The sequence below is a fragment of the Prionailurus viverrinus genome, chromosome E2 (assembly GCF_022837055.1).
Source record: "Prionailurus viverrinus isolate Anna chromosome E2, UM_Priviv_1.0, whole genome shotgun sequence".
In the NCBI taxonomy this organism is placed as follows: Eukaryota; Metazoa; Chordata; class Mammalia; order Carnivora; family Felidae; genus Prionailurus; species Prionailurus viverrinus.
Window position 1 is genome coordinate 28,963,895 of NC_062575.1, and position 23,004 is coordinate 28,986,898.

Consider the following 23,004-nt stretch of genomic DNA (forward strand, 5'->3'; position numbering starts at 1 on the left):
GAGAGTAATTTTTTTTATTCATACCCCCCTATGTACAGCCCAGACACTTTTATATGGTTTTTTTATGCCTTTCCATAAAGACCTATCACATGGAATAACAGACACGGGATTGTATCTGGTAATAAGCGATAGTTCTGATCATGCCTGAATTACACTAAAGAACTTGCCTAAATAAAATGATAGAATATCAATAAAATGATAGGCTAGACTACTACAAACATTTTACAGCAAAGTAAATCATGAGGCAAATGCTATTCTCAATCCCCATTTTACATACAGATGGGGGAACTAAAGTGCAAAGAGGTTGACTGACTTATCCAAAGTCACAGAGCCAGGAAACGGCAGAGCCAGGTCATCAGGCTCCAGAGCACAAACTCTTACCGCCATCCTGTATTCACAGTGTCTGTAAAGACAGATTATAGTGAACCACAAATTTTAGAAGCTTCAGGAGTAACCCAGTAGAAACTTTATTCATCAGCTGAGAAAACGAAGTCTGGCGCCATCAATGATTTGCAAAGTGCAGTCAAACCCAAATCCAAGGCTGGTTCCCCATGGCTTCTCTTTAAAAGCCAAACACTAGGGACACCTGGGAGGTTCAGTCGGTTGAACAATCGACTCTTGATTTTGGCTCAGGTCGTGATCTCATGCTTCGTGGGGCAGAGCCCCACATCAGGCTCTGTGCTGACGGCACGGAGCCTGCTTGGGATTCCCTCTTTGCTCCTTTCCTATTCCTGTGCAGGTGCGAGCACACACCCTCTCTCAAAATAAGTATTAAATAAATAAATGCCAAACGTCATATCTATCACATCTTCAAGCTCCCTCTCTGTTGCCCAGTCCAATAATACAGGAGCCTGTCACCTAATAAATGCTTTTGAAGAGAGATGGGAAAAATATGGCTGGTTTCACTTCTACTCACCTGGGGCAATGTAACAATGGAAGAGTTGTTTGCTGTTTGTTTGTTTTTTTTATAAATCACAGTCTTTCTAATATCTAGAACACTCTCTGGAAGAAACTTAGAATTGGATGATTAGACCATTTCTCCTGGATGATGATTTAGTACCCAAAATCCCACCGACAAAGTTCATGTCCCTTCTAACTGAGAAGAAGCTAGACCCCTTGGCGGCACAAATAACCCTAACACTTATAGGGGTGACACCTAAGATTTCCAGTCCTGAACTAACAGACTTACTGGAGAAGAGAAAGGACTCCGTGTTTATTTCTATTCTTCTAAGTACTACAGAAATAGATGGTGTGCACCCAGAGGGCTCCCCACTGTAGATTTTTGTCTCTTCCATGTAAGAGGGGTTAACTAGAATGCCATCTCTGAGGTTTCTCCTCCCGGCTACCATGTCAGATAGGCAATCTTAGCTCTCTTCTAATAATCCGTAATAGTTAACTTTCTAATACAGCAGTTCCCAGCCCTGGCCACACATTAGAATCACCCAGGCAACTTTCCTCCCAATGATTCTGAGTAGTGCTGGGTGAAGCCTGGAGCATGGCTATCAGGGTAACACCCTCCTTCCTTTTATAATAGCTTTACTCAGGTATAATTCACATACATACAATTCAATTGGTTTTAGTGTATTCATAGAGTTGTACAACCATCACCACAATTTCAGAACATTTTCATCACCCTCCAAAACCCTAGCCACCAGCAGTCATTCCTCATGTCCCTTCCCAAACTCCCCACAACACTTGGCAACCGTTCATCTATTTTCTGTCTCTACAGATCTGCCTATTCTGGACATTTCATCTAAATGAAATCATACAATACATCCCTTTTGCGACTAGCTTCTTTCATTTAGCATAACACTTTTTCAAGATTCATCCATGTTGTAACCTGTATCAGCACTTTATTTCTTCTTATAATTGAACAGTATTCCATTATATGGATACATCACATTTTATATTTATGTATGTATCATCAGTTGATAAGACATTTGGGCTGTTTCCACTTTGGGGCTATCATGAAAAATGCTGCCATGAACATTCAAGTACAAGTTTCTGTGTGAATATATGTTTTCATTTTTCTTGGATATATATACCTTGAAGTAGAATTGCTAGATCATACAATAATTCTCTGTTTAACCTTCTGAAGAACTGCCAGATGGTTTTCCAAAGCAGTTATACCATTTCATATTCCCATCAGCGATGTACAAGGGTTCCAATTTTTTGTACAACCTCACCAATATTTATTACCTTTTTGAATATAGTCATCTTAGTGGGTCCTCCTTTTTAAACCCTTATAGAAAAACACGGGGCGCCTGGGTGGCTTAGTTGGTTAAGTGTCCAACTTCGGCTCAGGTCATGATCTCCCAGTTCGTGGGTTCGAGCCCTGCATCAGGTTCTGCTAACAGCTCAGAGCCTGGAGCCTGCTTCAGATTCTGAGTCTCCCTCTCTCTCTTCCCCTCCACTACTCGCACTTTCTGTCTCTCAAAAATAAATAAATGTTAAAAAATTTTTTTAACTTATAGAAAAATAATTTTAAATACAAAATTAAAACAGTAAACTTCCTTGTACCTATTATCCAGCTTCAACAATGAACATGTCATAGCCTACTCCGTTTCATGTGAATCCCTACCTACCTTCCCCTCTTTCCACCACCCAGATTATTCTGAAGTAGATCTAAAATACTCCCCAATTATTTCATAATTTAAAAATGTGTGGCTTTTTTGGAATAGGATACAAATAAGGGTCTCTGCTTGTGAATGACGATATGCTTCCATTAAATCCTTTTTAATCTACAGGTTGCTCCCCCATCTCATTTTTTTTCTTACAATTTCTTTATTGGAGACTCTGGATTATTTGTCCTGTAGAGCAGTACAACTCAGACTTGCACTGTACATGTGAATCACCTGCAAAGCATATTAAAATGTAGACTCTGATTCGGTAGGTCCGGGATGGGGCGTGAGATTCTCCATTTCTAAAAAGCTCGCAATCCTGTTTACCTATGGGACTACACTAAATGTAGCAAGGGCGTAGTTTCTCCCGTAACAGGTTTTACTGACTGCAACCCCACATGCCATTTAACATGTTCCTCCAGCCTCTGTGTTTCCTTTAGATTGAAAATAAGCTCTAAAGGTCTGATTGGATTTGGGTGGCATTATTTTTTGCTTAGATTACTTGAGATTTTGATCAAGAAGTCTGCAATGTCTGGTTATTTCTTTCGGAATGTAGGCAGATACTGGTGATCACTGCTGAGAGTCATTAATTCCCAAGGGGTTGCAAAATGGTGGTATTCTATTTTTATCAGCTAGAATATTTCCTTTCAGAGAAACTCTCTTCATCCACTATGGTTACTCTGAATTAGGAGATCGTTCTCCAGCACCCTCAAAGTGACTGATGAGTTTCGTTTTAATGTCATTATGAACTCATAGATATTCATAGATATATGAACCGGAATATATTAAACACTTATTGATGTGTTTCAATCCATTGTAGTTCTACCCTTATGATGCTCAAATTGTCTCTTCAGCCAGTAGAGACCTTCTGAAGATGGTTTCTGAGTTCTTTTGACACGACTCAAGTAGACCTTCATAACTTCCCTCTGTTTGATATGACGAGGTGTCTCATGTTCATCTTACACAGACCTGCCCCAGACCTGGAGTCAGCTAACTCTCCAAAGAGCCCCAGCTGCTTTTATTAAAAAATGGATTTTAGGGGCACCTGAGTGGCTCAGTCAGTTAAGCATCCGTCCGACTCTTGATTTCAGCTCACATCATAATCTCACAGTTTCATGGGTTTGAGCACCAAGTCGGGCTCTGCACACTGACCGTGTGGAGCCTGCTTGGCATTCTCCCTCTCCTGTCTCTCTGGCCCTCCCCTGCTCACGCTTGGTTTCTCTCAAAATAAATAAACAAACATAAAAAAAAATAGATTTCAGAGGCACTATTGAGGCACTACGTCTGCTCACTGCTACACTCTTTCTAGGCCTTTTCCATAAGCAGAGCTAGACATGAAGTTTTTACTTCTGTTTCAATTTTCTTAAGATAGATTACATCATGAGTTTATACTGATGCTTCCAATTTAAAATTTAAAACACAAAGTTTGGGGTTAACTTCACAGATTTTCTATCTGCATCTCCCACACTAAAAGTTCCAGTTCTCAACATCACCACCCTAACTACTTATTTGCTTTACCCTATACTATACACACAACAGTCCCAAAACAGCAGTAACAACACCTCCGACATGATGACTGAAGACAGATTATGATATCACTTGGAACTGTTCCTTTATGTGTGGTTATGTCACCAACTGGGTTAAGCATTTACTTTCCTTTTTTAGGAACTCCTTTTTTGAAATTTAATTTTGTCTTATAATAATGTAAAATATTTACACAATTCCCAAGTCAAATTTATTTAAAAAAAAAAAAAAAGTCCCTGTTTTCTCTACTTTATTCCCTCCCTTTCCAGTAAGTAACCTTTTGTTTGTTTACTTTTTGTATTAATCATGCCTTTTTATTTTCTGTATCTGATGCTTTCACAACTGGGGCCTTGCTGACATTGGAAGGACGGCCCCTCCCAAGGTTAGCAAATTCCAAGAGACCATGAGCGCAAATTTCAAACGTGAACTAATGAGTCCAGAGTCAATACCTCACCACCTCTACTGGGCCACTAATCATCCCACCTACAGTATAGGGCAGTTTCAACTTTTTCCACATGCTCAACAGATACTATGGTCTGTCTTTGAATGATAGCCATCCTAATGTGTGTGTGAAGTGATATGTTGTGTTTTTTTTTTTTTAATGTTTATTTATTTTTCAAGGAGAGAGAGCATGAGTGGGGGAAGAGCAGAGAGAGAGGGAGACACAGAATCCAAAGCAGGCTCCAGGCTCCAAGCTGTCAGCACAGAGCCCAACATGGGGCTTGAACTCACAAACCACGAGAACATGACCTGAGCTGAAGTCAGACGCTTAACCGACAGAGCCACCCAGGCGCCCCAGTATGTTGTGGTTTTGATTCGCGTTTCCCTGATGGCTGGTGATGTTGAACATATCTTCATTTGCTTGTTGACTGTACATGGTCTCTGGAGATACAGCTATTCAGATCTTCTGTTCATTTTTAAATTGGGTTGTGTTTTTATTGTGTTGTAAATTTTTAACAATATTCTGGATACAAGTCCCTTGTCAGATAAATAATTTGCAAATATTTTCTCCCATGCTGTGGGTTTTCTTTCTTGTGTCCTTTGAAGTACAAAATTTTTTAATTTTGATGAAGTTCAATTTACCTATTTTTTAATCGGTCGCTTGTGCTTTTGGTTTCCTATCTAACAAGGTTCTGCCTAACCTAGGGTCAGAAAGATTTAGACCTATGTTTCCCTCTAAGAGTTTTAAAGCTTTAGCTCTTTACATTTAGGTCTGTATTCCATTTAGAGTTAAGGTGTCCAACTTCGTTCTTTTATATATAGATACTCAGTTGTCCCAGCATTATTTGTTGAAAAAAACACTAGATGCTCTTGGCACTCTTGTTGAAAATCAGCTGATTGTAGACACATGGGTTTATTTCTGGATTCATAATTCTATTCAACTGTTTGTCCTTAATGCCAGTACCACATGGTGTCGATTACGGTAGTTTTGTCTGAAGTTACAAAATTGAAACTATAAGCCTTCCAACTTTCTTCGCCTTTTAAAAATCTGGCCACTCTAGGTCTCTTGTATTTCCACATGGATTATAGGATCAACTTGTCAATTTCTGCAAAAAAAGCCAGCTGGGATTCTGATAAGGACTGCACTGAATCTGCAGATCAATTTTGAAAGTATTAACATCTTAATAATATTAAGTCTTCCAATTCATGAACACTGGGTGTCTTTTACCTGCTTTCTTAAATAAGTAAGCGTACCGTACATATTTTCTATTTTACTTGGCAATATCTCCTGGAGTCATTCCATAGTAGTGTACATTCTCATCCTTCTGTACTACTGAAAAGTACTCCCTTACAAAGACATACCACATCTATCCAACCAGTTCCCTATGGACGGATGCTTCAGTCATTTCCAATTTTTGCTATCACAAATAATGCTACAATGAATATTGCTGGGCACACGTCTTTCATAGTTTTGCCAGTGTATCTTTGGGATGGACCCTGGAAGGGGGACTGCTGGAAGAGGGACTGCCAAATTCTGTCCCACAAGTGCCACATCTCCACCCGTGGTATGTGGGAATGTGCCCAATGCCTAGGCAATTTTAAGGTGTACAAGGGTTGACAGCCTTGATATGGAAAACCTAGCTATTAGAATAGTCCAAAGAGAAAGGTCCCATCTGAGGGGGTAGCACCCACAGGAACTGTCCAGTCACAGGCAGAAGCCTTGATGGAGAAAGGGAGACAGACTGAAAACTGAGGAAAGGAGCAGGGAATCTAGGGTAACAAGCGGCTTTACAAATAGAGGCTGTACCAGAAACTTCTAGCTTGTAAGGCTAGAAAATCCAAAGGCTCCCTGCCTTATACCTGCCCCAATTTCCGCAAACCAGGCAGCTTCTCCTGAGCAAAGAACCACAGAGGCTGGAGTCAAACACTCTAGTCCCAGAAGAGGAGGACAAAAGGTGTTCTAGGAGCACACGGGGAATAGAAACAAAGTCAGGAGGCCTGGGTTCAAGTTTTACCTGTCACTACTGCGTGAAAATCTTAGACACATCAGTTTTCCAAGCTTCATTTTCTTCCTGTCAAATGTCAAGACAAATCTCTGCCTCTCTCACCTCTCAGGCTCGTGACCGTCAGCCAGGAGAACGCCTATGACAATTCTTTGGGAACTGAAAAGTGCCACAGGAATGGGAGAGATTCGTACTGACCAAGCTGCATTTGAATTCTGGCTTGGCCCTTGCTATCTGACGTTTCTCAATTATAAAACAGAGATAATAAACACTTATTTCACAGGGCTATTTTAAGAAGAAATTATATAACGCATGTAAAGTGGTTGGCACAATGCCTGACAAAGAGCAAGTGCTCAAAAAGGTTGCTTAGTGGTATTACCTCAAGTAAATTTATAATTTACTGAGAAACTGTGGGCACATAAATGTGCATCTATGCTTTGCATGAACATGGAGAGAAGTGTGAAAGAATAAGCAAATTAATAACCCTGGTTACTCTGGGGATAAAGTTAAGGACAGAGAGTGATTGCTGGCTTTCTCTTTGTACAACTCTAAGTTGTTTGGCTTCTGAATCTGACTGGAAAAATCCAGTGAGGCATCTCTGATGGGAAAGGAGGGGGGATGAGATTGAAAATGGGTACCCAGGGAGGGCTTCACAGATACTGACGATATCTATGTCTTCACTGTGCAACGTGCAATTCATTTTATTATTATTTACACGAGGAGTCAGCAAACTTATCCTGTAAAAGGCAGACAGTAAATATTTCAGGCTCTGCAGGCCATACGGTCTCTGTCATAACCACTCAACTCTGCTATTGTAGCACAAAAGCAGCACAGACAATACATAAATAAGTGTGGCCATGTTCCAATAAGACTTTAACAGGCAGCGGGCTGGATCTGGCTCACAGATCACAGGCTGACAACCCCTGATTTACACCTTTATGTATGTTATGCATATTCTTTGTGTGTGAAGAAATTTAACAATTTAAAAATATCAAACACACATGCAAAAAAGCTTTCAAATCTGTTCCCTGAAATGAAAAATCCAACAAAGTATATTTAAACAAATGAATTCAGCACAGAACAATTCAATCTTAAATCTACAATTTAATCTGAACTAAAATCTTAAAGACACATTTTCTTTCAAAATTTATTTCATGTAAGAAAATGTTTCCTACTCAGTTCTCTTCTCTGCCTTCACCCTGTACTAAAATATTCACATCACACTTTATGTCTGCCTATCAAGGTGGAAAAATACAGTCATCAGCCCTTTGGTTTCTTTTTAAGCACCTGCCCCACCCTATACCCATTCTTTCAATGTTCCAACTTCCTCCTCCCTAAAATAATGAATTTAAGGTAGAAAGAGATGAGGAAGAATGGAAATTTACAAGAAAGAGAGCATGACTGATAATTGTTACCAAGAAAACATTTTCCCTTTTTGCTCTTAATAGGCTGTAAAGCTGATGCAATTAAATTATAACTATAGCAACTCAGCTGGCATCACGGTCTTTTCGCTCCCGCAGCATCCCTGCACACAAGCACAGAGCCTGCGTGCTCAAGACTGAGGGTAATGGCAGGCGATCAGCAGCAACAGTAAGGAGCCTGCAAGGAGGGCAAGTAAGCAGATCTGTCTCAAGGCTGGCGGGGGTGTTGGCAAACAGTGCAGAAGAGCACCTGGCTGGATGGCAAACTATGCCTGCCAGAGTTCTTCTGACTTGCCTTTACCAAAACCAATGGAATCAAAACTAACCAGCATTTTAAATAAAAATTCTGGGGAGGCCTACAGAATCTCCACAAAGTCCTTACTAACTCAGCGGAGCAGCCAAAGCACTCAGCTTTCAAGATTAGTTGGGAGAAGAATGTAGCACTTATACTCACTCCTGTGACATTTGTTACAAACCCAAAATAACATCCTCATGGAAACATCAGTACTTGGGTCTTTCTCAAGTTCAAACAATGAAGACTGAACAGACGATTAACGATTTCCCACATCGCCCACACAGAATCTCAGTGATTTTCCAGACCCACCAAGGTCACAAGTAATAGCACCCCTCCATCCCCCCATGGCCCTTCCATCAAGGCTCTGGAGTCCGCCTTACTGGATTTGAATCCTGGCTCAACACTCACCAGGTCTGTGAACTGACAGTTACCTGCCCTCTCTGAGCCCTAGCTGCTCAACTGTAATGAGGGGACAAGAGCCCTAATATTCGTTGAGAGGACTAAGTAAAATTTCTGACACAAGTAATCAGGAAATCACAGTTCTTATGGAGAGCAGCAAAGTTTTGTTTTGTTTTGTTTTGTTTTTCCTGTCTCCCAAAATTACAAGCTCCTTGAGGGCAAGAACCACATGTAATTCATGGCTGTAGCGCCAGAAGTGGCCCAGGACTGGCTGGTGGTGCCCCAACCCCCGACTGTGCAATCAACAGCCTGGCGGATGCCGTGTGGCAGCAGGAGCCACTGGCTGGACAGCCAGTCAGCACTTTTCTTCAGCTGCACTCTCTTGGGCCCACCTACTTTCCTGTTCTATGGGCAACTGGCAGGCACTGCACGTGCAAGGCCTTGCAGAAGCAGCTGTTGGGGTTGCCAACAATGACCAGAAAGAATCACCCCTCACTTGAATGGCTTTTTGTCACTGACAGCCCATCAATTTCTTCTGAGTGCTCTCAAAAAGTCTGCTCATCTCGGAGTGCTCCCTGGCTTTGAAGGGAACACTTATCTGTGTAACGGCATTTACTAACACAGCTACGGGAGCCGGTCATAAATATGACCCCGTGGTCAGCAAACCCAATCAGGAACTACTGTAATGGGCTTCTGTGTGATAAAACTCTTCACCTTTTCCCATCCTAATCATCTCTGCCTGTGATACGGGACCATGGCTTGGTCAGGCAGACAGGCTGGAAAACCTGGGGCAGGGAGACAGAGCAAGGCTGCTGACTTGTTTACAAAACCTCTTGAATTCCCAAGAATCTGGCTTGTGTCTGTCATTTACAGACTGCATCCTAATTCAAGGAAGGAAAGAATCGGATCCTGCCCCTGAGCCACCCAGTAGCTGTGCTGCCTCCCCACCAGTACTCACGCCTTGACATCTGCTGTCTCCTGGGACGTGCGTGTGAGGGTGCGGGAACGCAGGCGCTCGCCCGCCTGCTGGATCTCCTGGAGGTTCCGTTCCACATGGGGAAGCTCTGAGATGCCCTCAGTCTCCGCAGCAAGCTGTTCAGCTTGCTGAAGGAGCTCACCAAACCCCTCAGTATCCATTGGAGATGCAGATCCTAGATGGGGGAGGAAAGAGACCTAAATCAAGGGAAAGACAGGCTTCGAATGCTGCCTGAGTCTGTTACAAGCTAAACGGAACACGAGGACTTTTTGTAAACAGACAAGGAGACAGCTCATCAACAAGCAGGATTTGTTCCTGAACAGAGCCCAAGAACAGGCCTGACAGAGAAAATGAGTCAGACTGTGAAGAAATAGATCATTTCTGTGCATATTGACAGCCCCAAGATTGATTTCTGCCACGAGAACAAATGCAAAGATACCGAGCTACAGAACAGAATTCCTGCCTCCTTCCACAGACTCAAAGCCAACAAGGAAATGGAACCACGATGGCTGGGAAGGCTAAAGAACAATCACCCTGGCACCTCCTATTCCTCCACCTGTCTCAGAAAAACCCCACCATCCACAGACGGCAGGGCAATTTATGAGGCCCTTATATCATATGATTCTCAACAACTCTACGAGGCTCCTGAGTAGACAGGAGAAGCAAGGCCAGTCCACACAGAGCTCAGTTCGGTGCCCTGAGCGCTCTCAGCTGCAGTGTGGCTGGACAAACACAGCAACACAGGTCTCCTGACTAACCCCGTGTCATTCTCACACACCTGTTCCTCCACTAACCTAAAAGACAGTCTTAAAATTCATGTTCAAGAGTCCATTCACACATTCTTTCACTTACGAGGTTACTGAGAGCAGAGATCCATGTCTGCTGGTGATAGATGATATTCAGGATATTAGACTCCATTGTTACAGTACCTACTACTTTTAGAAATGCCACTGTTACTAATAATTGTGTTAATATAAATAGCAGCTGGCTTCTAGATCACAAATATTATTAACAAGACCACCTGTTTGTCCAGCAGTTGACAGAGAAAAAGTCCTATGAACAGTGTTACTATTTAATGGATATTACACTTTTATGAATCTTATACATACTGTACATCCCTTGCGTAAGATTCTTGAACAAGAGCATGTTTTTGACTCCTACCACTATTTGTATCAACAGAACGTAAACAGTATCACTATCATTAAAAAAAAACTTACACTGCTAAAAGACTGACAAAATTATTTATTAGAAAATATCTTTAGGGGCGCCTGGGGGGCTCAGTCGGTTGGGCATCCAACTTCAGCTCAGGTCATGGTCTCGCAGTCCATGAGTTTGAGCCCCACATGGGCTCTGCGCTGACAGCTCAGAGCCTACAGCCTGCTTCGGATTCTGTGTCTCCCTCTCTCTCTGCTCCTCCCCCACTCATGCTCTGTCTCTCTCTGTCTCTCAAAAATGAATAAACGTTAAAATTTTTTTTTTCAATCTTTAAACAGTAGCCCTTGTTGATCATACTTTTCTTCTTTGTTTTAAACCCATGGCTTTCACTGAACCTTTGAAATGCCACTAGTCTAGAATGGTAGTTACAACGGTAACGTAATATATAATTATATCTAAGCTATGAAGCACAGGTTAATGTTAAAAAGGCATGGTTATCACCATAAATCCACAGGAGGAAAATGAGGATTTCTTTCTTAAATGGACATTAAAGGATATTAAATTTATAGGCAAAGGCACAAGGTTAAAACAAATGTGGCTCAGTTGGGGTAAACATAAAAACACTTCGGTATTCTTTAATCTTTAGGCAAAAAGTCATATACATGCTAACTCTTTTTCCTAAAGTTTCTAGATAACCATTGTTTTGTTTTGAACCAATGAAGTGAGGCTGTAATTGGCCATCTCTACCTGTGGGAAAATGGGGATTGCAGAACAAGGGGATGGCAGAACTTTCTTCTGTTCTCGGGGACAGAAGAAAGAAACAAGAGTATTTTTTTTTTTAATATATATTTATTTATTTTGAGAGAGAGAGAGGGGGGGGCAGACAGAGGGAGAGAGAATCCCAAGCAGGCTCCGCACTGTCAGCACAGAGCCTATGCTGGGGCTCAATTTCACGAATCGTTGAGATCATGACCTGAGCTGAAATCAAGAGTCAGACACTTAATCGACTGAGCCACCCAGGTGCCCCTGAAACGAGTATTTTTGAACAACGGCTCCTGTCTGATAGAGAAATGTTTTTCCTCAGAAACCAACAGGGCCAATGACATTCTACTAACTAGCAGAAACATGGTCGCTCACCAGAAAGGGAAAAGAAAAGTAATATGCCGCCAATTCCCCCCACCCCTTTTTACTCTAAGATAAAAATAATTCGTCTAACAGAGCCAAGGAGTAGGAAATACTTTTTTTCTTTCATAAGGAAAATCTTGTGGCTCCTTTAATAAAGAACTGAATGAAACAAACTTTTCTAAGTTTAAAACAGAAGAAAAAGGGGTACCTGGGTGGCTCAGCTGGTTAAGTGTCCTATTTCAGCTCAGGTCATGATCCTGCTGTCAGGCTCTATACTGACAGCCCAGAGCCTGGAGCCTGCTTCAGATTCTGTGTCTGCCTCTCTTTCTCTCTCTCCCTCCTCTGCTTGTGTTCGCTCTCTCTCTCTCAGAAAATGAATAAATATCTTAAAAGAAACGAATAAAAAAGGAAAAAAACAGGAAAAATACATCTAACATTTTGCATCCACGTCGCACAAATTCAGACAAAGGAAACGCTCAACTTCTCAAATGATGTGCCCCTACAAAGACGTAGAATGATGGATATGACTGTAAATAATAAATGCAAAATAAAAGTCACATTTTACTTTAATATGGCCCCAAAAATAAGACTTTTAAAAGTTAATAGAATTATTTGACCATGATAAACTAAAAGTTGAATCTCTAAAAACACCATCTTAAACTTAATATGTCTAAAGCTGAGCTCTAATCTCTTGTCAACAAAACGCGCTCCTTGGCCTTCTCTGTGTGGAGCCACCACTACTCAGCTGCTTGGGCCAAAATCTTTGAAGGCCTCCATGACTCATCCAGGCCAACAAAGCCTTTCAAGTCTACCCACAAAATGCACCCAGAATCTACCTCGTCCCACCACCTGCACCCATTCAAGTCACTATCACCTCTTCCCTGGCCTCCCTGCCTCAGCCCTTGCCTCCTACAGTCTAGTTGATCCTTTCAAAGTCAGGCCACATCCTTCCTTTGCTTAAACCTTTTGTACAAAGTGAAGCCCTACAGAAGCAGCCTCCCTTCCTCTTACCTTCCAGACTTATCTCCAGCCCTGTCCCCCTTTCCTTTCCTGGGCTCCAGTCCCCCTGGGCTCCCTGTGCTACTCCCCCAACGGGTCAAGCACATTCCTGCCCTAGAGCCTTTCTACCCCTTGTTTCCTCTATCTAGAATGCTCCTCTCCCAGATTCACTCCTGACTGACTCCCTGTCTCTCTGTTTCAGCTCAACTGTCACCTGGCCTTTGATGCCAACCTGGAACAAAATATTTAGGAGCGCAAGCTGCAACCGTCCCTAGCACTCCCACATCTGACTGTCACCCCTGCTAGAACATAAGCTGCACAAGGACAGGGATTCTGTGTGTTTTGTTCTCTAATGGATCCCAAGCTTCTAGAACAGCACCTGGCACATAGTAGGTGCTCATTTGTGGAATGAATAGTTTTATTCTTCCATTTGTGGAGAGTCTGTTCTTCTTGAAGGCTTCCTGCACTCTCCTGCCAAATCAGCACCCACTGGCAAGCAAAGACCAGAGCAAAAACATTCCCTTCCGACTACCAACTGATACTTAACATTTCTGAGGCTGCACAGCATAAGGCAGTGACAGTATAAATGCCAGGAATTCAGATCACACTTGGTCCAGACTGGTACTTTCCCTCTAAATACCCAGACAAAAACCAGTGGAATTTTAGAAGAAACAGCTCAGTTTTCAGGTGAACAGAATTCCAAACCAGAAGAATAAATATATAGAAAAAATATCATTATTCAACTTCAGAGTTGAAAATAAGCTTGTTCCACGTCTGTCTGAGAGAAAAGACCTATATATTTAATGCCATATTTGGGAAAAACTGGATCTATCCTGCACTATAACTCAACCAGTGGATATTAATTTATAAAAACGTTATGAGGGCTTCCAAATCTATACTGCGATGTAGTCATCATCCCATCCCATTTCATTAAAAATTTTTAATTTACAATTAATATCATAAATATAAGAAAAACTTTATCTCTTCCACAAAATAAATATCAAGTTAGCCATAAAATAAGTGGGTTAAACCAACCAAATATCCATTTTGACTCCAGATACTGAACGATGATCAAGCAAATAACCTTACTAACCTTGTCCAAGAGAGAACTGGGGGTAGGAAGGGACAAAGTCCAAGCTTTATGTTGGAAAATCTGGCCAAGACACATGCAGAGACTGGATGCCAGCTGTATCCTTGATGAGGTATGGAAGAGGGAGACAGGAAAATGCCACACAGAGGACCCACGGAAGTGGAACGTCGAACAGTCAAGGCAGCAAAATTGGGGCTGGATGGGAAACGGCCAGCAAGGACAAAGCCGCAACACCAAGGCTCCTCTGTCAGCAATGACTGAGCCTGATCAGGAGAGGAATTTGGAAACACTGACAGGTGCTTCAGAAAGCATCACAGGATACCAGGGCCCTGAGCATCAAACCTCTCCCATGCTTCGTAGCAGAAGTCTTCCTGAGTCTCCACAGACCTCCTCAGACACCGGCAACCAAAAGTTTTAAAATGAAAGGCTACCTTATCACTGCTATTAGAAAGCAAGACTGGTTACTCTTGGGGCGGGGGGGGGGGGGGGGGGGGTTGGGGGGGGGGAGACAGAAGGGAGGCTTCTGAGGGGCTAATTTTCTGGTTTTTTTAAGCTGAGTGCTGCTTAACAGTGTGTTCACTTTGAGAAAATTCACTGAGCTGGACTCATGATTCGTGTACTTTTCAGACTGTGTATCATACTTCAATAAAAAAGTTACTCCCAAAATGAAACAATAACCCAAGGTTTTTCAGAGGCCACAGTAGGGCACCCCACTATATTAGAAGAATGCTCTTAGTGCAAAGTCCCTGTGTTCCAGATCTCTTCACCACACCTAGAGGATGCTGAGAAAATTAAGCAGAGGAAAAAAATTAGAGCCCACAGCTTTATAGACAGCTCTTCCCTACAGGTGAAATCAAGGGCTGAGCGGACTTCCATCTCCTCAAATTAGTCAGCACTCACCTGTCACTCGCTGCCCAAAAACTGTCCCCTTCTGGACACATACACATCCTTTAGCGAGATGGAAAAAAAAATCCCCAAATTGCTTACAGGATGAGATGAACTAAATAAAAAGGCAGAGCAAAAATGCATCAAATAATTTCAGTTTATTTGCTACTAAGATGTGTCTTAATTATGAAAAATATGGTGATTTTTACAATCGCAATATAACCATGTTAAATATTTAATCAAGCCAGAAAAGAGTAGTGTAGTATAATAAAAAATTTATTTGGTCTTTGTCTCAGTTCCCAGCACAAAGCTCCTAAAACCCTTGGAATATCCTGAGATTGGGAGTCTTTTGCAACTCACAAGGAGCTCCACCTGAACACACTTGAGCTTATGTTAATGAGGTGACTGGGGGATGGGGCATCCTGGACAGCCTTGGGATGGGGCCAGTCACCAGGAAGACCAAACGATTAGAGGGCTGGAACTCTCAGCCCCGGCCACTCTACAAAAACTCTTGAACGATGAGATCTGCTGAGCTTCTGGGTTGGTGACCACATGCTTGGAGGGTGGTGCCTGCCAGTTCCATAGGGACAGAAGCTCCTGTGCTCGGGGGCCCTTCCAGACCCCACCCTAAGTATCTATCAGGGTGTCCATCTGTATCCTTTATAATAAAGTCGTAAACACGTAAGTAAATGTTTCTCTGAGCTCTGTGAGCCCCTCTGGCAAATTAGTCGAACCTGAGGAGAGGGTTGCGGGAACCCCAGATCTAGAGCCGGCAGGTCAGAAGCACATGTAGCAACCTGGCTTCACGACTGGCTTCCGAAAGAGGGGGATGGGAGGTGGGCACGGTTCTGTGGGACTGGACCCTTAACTGGTGGGATCTGCCGCTATCTCCAGGTACACGGTGCCAGAAGTGAGTTAAACTGTAACAGCCAGCTGGTGCGCAGGCAATCTGAAAATTGCCTGATGTGTGGAAAACCCACACACTGGGTGTCAAAAGTGAAGTGCTGTGGTGGTGAAGTAGAGTAGTGTGACAGCGAAGGAAACACACGAAGGGTATTTTTCCCTTCCAAATGGATAATTAAATATTCAAACTGCTCAACACTTCTAGACCATTTTAAATCAGTATTCTCAGAGTGGCCCCTTCAGGATTCTGCAGATGGTCTGATTCTCAGTTTCTTACAGTATTCATGCTTATTGTATTAAAATGTCTACACATCTGTTTTCTGGTATTAATTATTAGTTCATTAGTGTCTTTTCTTCTAAAGCATCAGCCACAAGTAGAATGTGCCTTCCCACTTTCCCAGGGCTTTGTGGACCCCCAAGCTGGAGAACCACGGTTTGAAAACCACTGGGTCATCTCAGAGGTGGCTGTGAACCCATGATACTTATAGGATATATTTCCATAAATGAGCACCTCCAGTACCTGAAAGCTGACCGAAAACAAAGGAAAGAGTGAAAGAGCCTCATAGCCATCCATCCTGTCTACCAAACTCTTTTCCAGTTTCTAGTCTTTGAGACTGGTATGCTAGGGCAAGGGTCAGCAAGCTTCTTCTGTAATGGGCCAGACAGCAAATTATTTTAGGCTTTGTGGGCCATTCTCTGTTGCACCTGCACGGCTGGGCTTGAAACTGGATGATAGGTAAACAAATGAGCATGGCTGTGCTCCGATAAAATTTTAATCATGACCACTCAAATATGAATTTCATATAATTGTCACTTGTCATAAAATATTCTTCTTTGGATTTTTTTCCCAACAATTTAAAGATGTAAAAACCCTTTTTAGCTTCTCAGGCCTACACATTATAGTTTGCCAACCCCTATTTCGCCTAGGTAAATCTGAGCGAGACTTGGTAAGTAAATCCAGGTTCAACGCTTACTGGCTATATGCCCCTGGCACAGCTCCCTCACTAGCAGTGAAAACACTACCGTGTAAAGATTAACACAACAGGCCTGTTGTCACCCCCTTCCCTCTGTAAGGTGTTTATTTAGACAGCAGATTTGGGGGAAGAAATCCGTTTTGTAAATGATGAAATCTATCCAGAAAGTGTTCTTCTGACCTAACGCACAGAATGCTAGAGGGAACTCCCTGCCCTTTTCAAGGACAGGGCAACATATCAAACCCATGTGCATTTTCCCTTTTCCTTATCACCCACAATCCAAACAGAACAGTTATCCGAGGAATATGAAGGGGTAACAAAGAGATGAAAAGATAAAGCAAGGGCCTCTGTCTTTCCTTCAGTCTTAAAGGAATCTCTCTCAGTTCGGTGACTGCAGAGGGAAATGACCCCAACTATTTTCCCTGCAGAATGTCAATACACTCAAGCAGTACTTCTAAGTACTCACTGTGAAATTCTAATCTTACCACACACCCAAATATTATCTCTTTCAACTACAAAGATCTTGGAATCTAAAAAATGCACTTTTAGCCTGCTCTATTTTGCAGATGCTTTTGGGGGGGGGGGGGAGGGTTTTTTGTATACTTCAGAGGAAATAACTGGTGCTACTTACACCTCTTTTCTTCTCTTCAAAATATACAATTAACAATGTTACTCCTTTTTGAAAATTATTTTTAAAAGTTTTAATGTGACAGTAAAATAAGTAAAAACATACATATACATATTTAAAACAGAATGGATAGACAGGAGAAGAGTGGACTCTGAAGCACCTCGTTTGAATCTACAATGTTCACTTACTGGCTTAAAGTAGGTCGATTTACCCCTGGGATAAAATCCAAATCTTTCCTCTCAATTTCCTCATCTATAAAAAGAGGATGATAATCCCTAACTACTTCAAGGGGTTGATGATACACAGAAAGGATTTTATAAACTCTACTGATTTACATCATTGTAAAATGTTATTTTAGCTTTTATTCCAAAGTTGCCAATTTGGCAACATTTTGTCATTTAATTATAAACATCTCTGCTTCAAAAAAATCTTCTAGTAAATATTTGATACTAAATTATAACTTACTTAAGCACAACTTCATTATCATTCAGTAAGAACTTCTGATAGACAGTTATAATTTTTAAATGTATATTACCCACTATCAAATGTGGTTTTTATTAGAACTTCAAGTTTCCACAATGAAGGTGTGATTCAAAAGAAATCTAGCATTTAATTTCAAGAAGAAATCTTGCCCTCAAACCTTCTTATTAATTGGGCTTAATAGGATTAAAACGAAAGAGAAGTGTGTTCAATATTCAGCACCAAAGATTAATGAGTAAAGCCTCACCCGAGGTATCAAAAGTTTAAGACTGGTGCTGCTTTCCTCTCTTCTTTTGAAAATGTAAACCTTGGTTATCATTCCACTTTTTGCTGTATCTGTCAGCTGTCAATTACAACAACAACCAAAGAGAAAAACTGCATCTTAACAGATACTATTGTTTCAGATGCCTTTAGGAAAAGGATGAAAAAAATCTGTTGTTGGATAATTCTTTCTAGTCCCATGAGACTAAGTAAAAGAGACTTGGATCTCATCATTACTCAGAAGGTAGACTTCTGGAGAAAACAAAGAGCGAAAACAAATTACCCTAGACAGAGTGAAATGAAAGAGCTGGGTGATTCGGGACTAGCACTGGCCTGGCTGACTCAGTGTTTGCAGTAAAGAAGGCACAGTATCAGCTTTCCTGATACATAAAATGCCCCTTGTATTGTTTCATATCCAGTGAGCAAAGAGGAGCAACCTGGCATCATATAAAAACATCAAGTATCCCCCAGGGAAGTTTCTGATAAACTCTCAGCAGTCCAGTGGGCTGTCCAGTGCAATAGCAGAGTAGAAGCTGGGCCTGGAATGGAAGAACTGTGCACTGGCTCTGCCCCACATCAGCCTCTGGCCCTGGGGCTGGCCCTTCCCCCTCTCTGGATTGCAGTCTCATCACCACTGAGGTGATGGGGTTGGCTCAGGTAATTCCTAAGAGACTGCTCCTACAAATGTAGAGATTTTAAGTCAGTCTTTTTTTTTTTTTTTTATGTTTATTTTTGAGAGAGAGAGAAAGCACACAAGCAGGGGAGAGGCAGTGAGAGAGAGGGAGATAAAAGATCCCAAGCAGGCTCCACTCTGTCACCACAGAGTCTGATGTGGGGCTCAAACTCAGGAACCGTGAGATCATGACCTTAGTCGAAGTCAGATGCTTAACCGACTGAGCCACCCAGGCACCCCTTTAGTCAGTCTCTAAACTCACTTAATGTGTCCTTAGAAGCAGCCTCATTTGAGTGGTGATGGAAATTAATGACACCGGCCACATCTTACAACTGGCATAAGCAGGGAAGATCACCAAATCAGCCTCTAAAAGGTCTTTGGCTCTGGCTTTTTTCTCTAAACCAATGTTTCCCAACTGAGGGCAATTTTGCCTCCCCAGAGGTCACTGGCAATATCTAGAGACATTTCTCGTTGTCACAATTCAGGGAGAAAGGCCACATACCACGGACATCTAGAGGGTACAGGTCGAGGGTGGAGCTAAACATACCACAATGCCTAGCACAGCCTCCACAACAAAGAATTATATGGCTCAAATATAATGCCGAGGCTGAGAAACCCTGCTGTAAACCAAGGAAAGCTTATTGTCCTGAAGGCCAAGACACCGACATCAAAGTCACTAGGAAACCCTGGAAATACATGTATTCTGTTTTTCTTAATATAAGAAAAGCACTACAGCTTTTATCAGATTCTAATAAAAGTCTGAGCCCTCCACCACCACCAAATCATCTTAAAACATAGAGGAGGGCACCTGTTGGGAGGAGCCCTGGGTGTTGTATGGAAACCAATTTGACAATAAATTATATATAAAAAAATAAATAAATAAAATAAAGTTGAATAAATGCTATGTTACTTTAAAAAAACAAAACACACACAAAACAAACGAACAACAAAAAACACCATTGTATAGACAGAATTATCGCATTTGAGATTTTCACGGCAGCATATTCATACCCTGGTATACCACACAGCAACAGGAAAGACTGAACTACAGCTATGTGGAATATGGATAAATTTTGCCGACACGGTGGTTAACTAAAGCAGCCAGATTTATTTTAAAGAAAAAACACATACTGCACGATTGCATTTAAATGGATTTTAAGAACAGAAAAAACGAAATCTATGGTGGTAGAAATCAGAACACTGGCTCTTCTAGGGTGGGGGCACGTGAGTAACTGATTGGAAAGGAGAACAAAACTTTCCGGGTGCTATCGACTATAAAGTGCCCCTCCAAAATTCCTATGTTGAAGCCTTAAGACCCAATGTGATGGTATTTGGAGAAGGGACCTTTGGAAGGGAATTAGGTTCAGATGAGGTCATGAAGATGGGGCCCTTATGAAGGGATTAGTGTCTTACTAAAGGACACCGGGGAGCTTGCTTCCTACCCACCCCACCACCACATTCAACCAGGAAAGAACATGTGAGCACACAGTGAGATAGCAGCCATCTAACAACCAGGAAGCAGGTCTTCGCCAGGACCCGACCACGCTGGCACTCTGATCTCAGACTCCCAGCCTCCAGAACTGTGACAAAATAAACTTCTGCTATTTAAGCCACCCAGTTTATGGTATTTTATTATGGCAGCTCACGTTGTAAATGTTCCATATCTCAATATGGTTAGTGGTCACATGATTGGATAAATACGTAAAAATTCACTGAGCTATACACTTAAGATAATTCACAGAAAATTCACAGAAAAGAAACATTACATAGCGAGAAATGTACCTTAGCATTACCTCCAGAAAGCAAAGGGAAGAGTTGGGATTTTCCATCTTACACCTCTGTCAGTCTGAATTCTTTTCCATGGCTATATGTGACCTTGTCTAACTTCAAACAACTTGTTAATTTTTTTTTAATTTTTAATGTTTATTTCTTTTTGAGAGAGAGAGAGAGAGAGAGAGAGAGACAGAGTGTAAGTGGGGGAGGGGCAGAGAGAGAGGGAGACAAGAATCCAAAGCTGGCTCCAGGCTCTGAGCTGTCGGCACAGAGCCCGCCCGACACAGGGCCCGAACCCACGAGCCTTGAGATCAAGTAAGACACTTAACCGCTTAACTCACTGAGCCACCCAGGTGCCCCAACAACTCGTTCATTTCTAAATTGCTGTACATCCCCTACTTCGGAGCGTCTGTCTCACCAGTGGCCCTGAATCCTCGATGGCAATGACTATCAAATCCACACTCCCACTCTGCGCCCTGCACTCACATTGCAACCCAGAGTTTCCAGGCACTGCCTACGCATTTCCACTCAAGCACGTAACTGTCACATCTGGCACATCTCAAAATGCAGTAACCCCCCCCCCCCCAGCTCCCCTTGCCCAAGACCTGCCCTCCTCATCTCCTTCACTCTGTCCCCTGGCTTCTCTCTCGCTCTCACTCCCTCTCTCTCTGGTTTTAACTCACCCTTCTCCTTTACATCTGCGCATGACTTCAGATGGTTTATATACAGGTACTCTCTGACTTCCAGACTCAGAAACCAAAGAGATGCAGATATATTTTTTGAGAGAAAGCAGACAGGTATTTCTCACCATCCAAATCACTGTTCCTCCCTAACAAAAACTCAGGAAACCAAATACTTTAGATTCAGATGACAAGATAGCCTTCACTCTCCAAATCTGCTATCCCAACTCTCATTACTTAACAGATTTAGATAGCAAAAGGTACTTGCCTTCCTCCCCCAGCTTTATTCAGATATAATTGATACAGAACAACGGGTAAGTCTAAGATCTACAACGTAACATGCGTATCTCTGCCCATATTGGGAGATGACGACCACAATGAAGTTAGTCTAACTGCTGCTTCTATCTTATTCACCATTACAGGAGGCCGGACTTCCACCCTTTTAAATCCAAGTTCTTGAGAGACACCAGGATGTCTTCGAGCCCCTCCCACTCCACTCCCACGTCACTCTGCTTGCTGTGGCTGCCTCAATCTTTCCACCATCACTTTCCCTATGTTGCTCCTGCTCAAAAGCCTCAATGCCTTCCACTCACAGGGATGCAGACGAGGCACTGCTTTTCATTAAACCCTACGTACCAGTTACCCGATTTACTCTGCTCCTAACCATCCTTACGTACGCCCTGCTCATGCTATTTTCCCCACCCTCCACTCTACCCCTGAGCTCCAGCCAGCCCCTCCACTCTCCGGTGAGGCGCCTTTGGGCAAGTTAATTACTCTTGTTAGGCCCCATCTGTGAAATGGAAAAAGAGCTATGTCTTCTTCACAGGCCACATAATAACCACGCAATAATCCTCAGCTATTATTTTTACCACCAATTCAAGTCCTACCTACCAAATGGTTTTCCTAAATATCCATCCCACAAAAATCTCCTCTCACCTAAATTCTGTTCATGTATCTGCCTTACAGATTTCCATGTAGCCAATCCTCAGTTTTGGTGCTCCACAGGGTGTCTGCAGCTGCCTTGTGTCACTGTGGAGCTCTCACAGACCTATTTTTGTCAATACGTGGTTTTTGTTAGTTGTTCTGTTGTTTTTATGCAGAGACAGGCATCAGGACCTCTTAGCTTGCCATTGTGCTGATATCACTCTCCTTCATTTGTTTTATGTTATTGTCTATTTATATCAAGACTCTCCATCTCTTCCAAAAAGCCTAAAGTTTAAAGCATTCTGTAGCTTTACTTTTCTTAACTCCGACAATGTCCTTGAACAGCAGCTAGATTCCCCAACACAGTCACTGACTGACAGAATAAAACTTCCACAAACTTTGCCAAGAATATCTAACTGAGATTAGGGAAACAGAAGGGACCCCATGAAAGACTGCGTTTTTGCTGCCTTCATTCTTGCTAAGGCCTGAGCCCCCGCCTTACACACGTCTTATAGTACAGACAGTGCATGTCCTCCTTGTGAATGATTTCTTGATTTAATGATTCTTGAGTTAATGATTTCTTTGGAGTCTTCCAGCACAAGAGACAACATCTAAGGAGTGACCAGCGAGGCTGTTATGTATGTTTTCCAGACCACTGACTTACCAAGACCCTTGGCCCCAGGGCATAAGCAGCTTATAGAGGACACCTAAATACTTGTCCATTTTAACCAGTTCCCAGATGCCTAAAGAAGCACTTACAACGAATGGATCACA

The 23,004-nt window shown here is 42.3% G+C and overlaps 1 protein-coding gene across 1 annotated transcript in view; it reads right to left on the reverse strand.

The window, feature by feature from the left end:
- Positions 1-23,004, reverse strand: part of NUP93 (nucleoporin 93) — a 103,424-nt gene that overhangs the window by 74,731 nt on the left and 5,689 nt on the right. The window contains exon 2 of the mRNA XM_047834843.1: positions 9,663-9,855. Within this exon, the coding sequence (XP_047690799.1) occupies positions 9,663-9,841 (179 nt within the window). The 5' untranslated portion in view covers positions 9,842-9,855. The remainder of the gene's footprint in view (positions 1-9,662; positions 9,856-23,004) is intronic.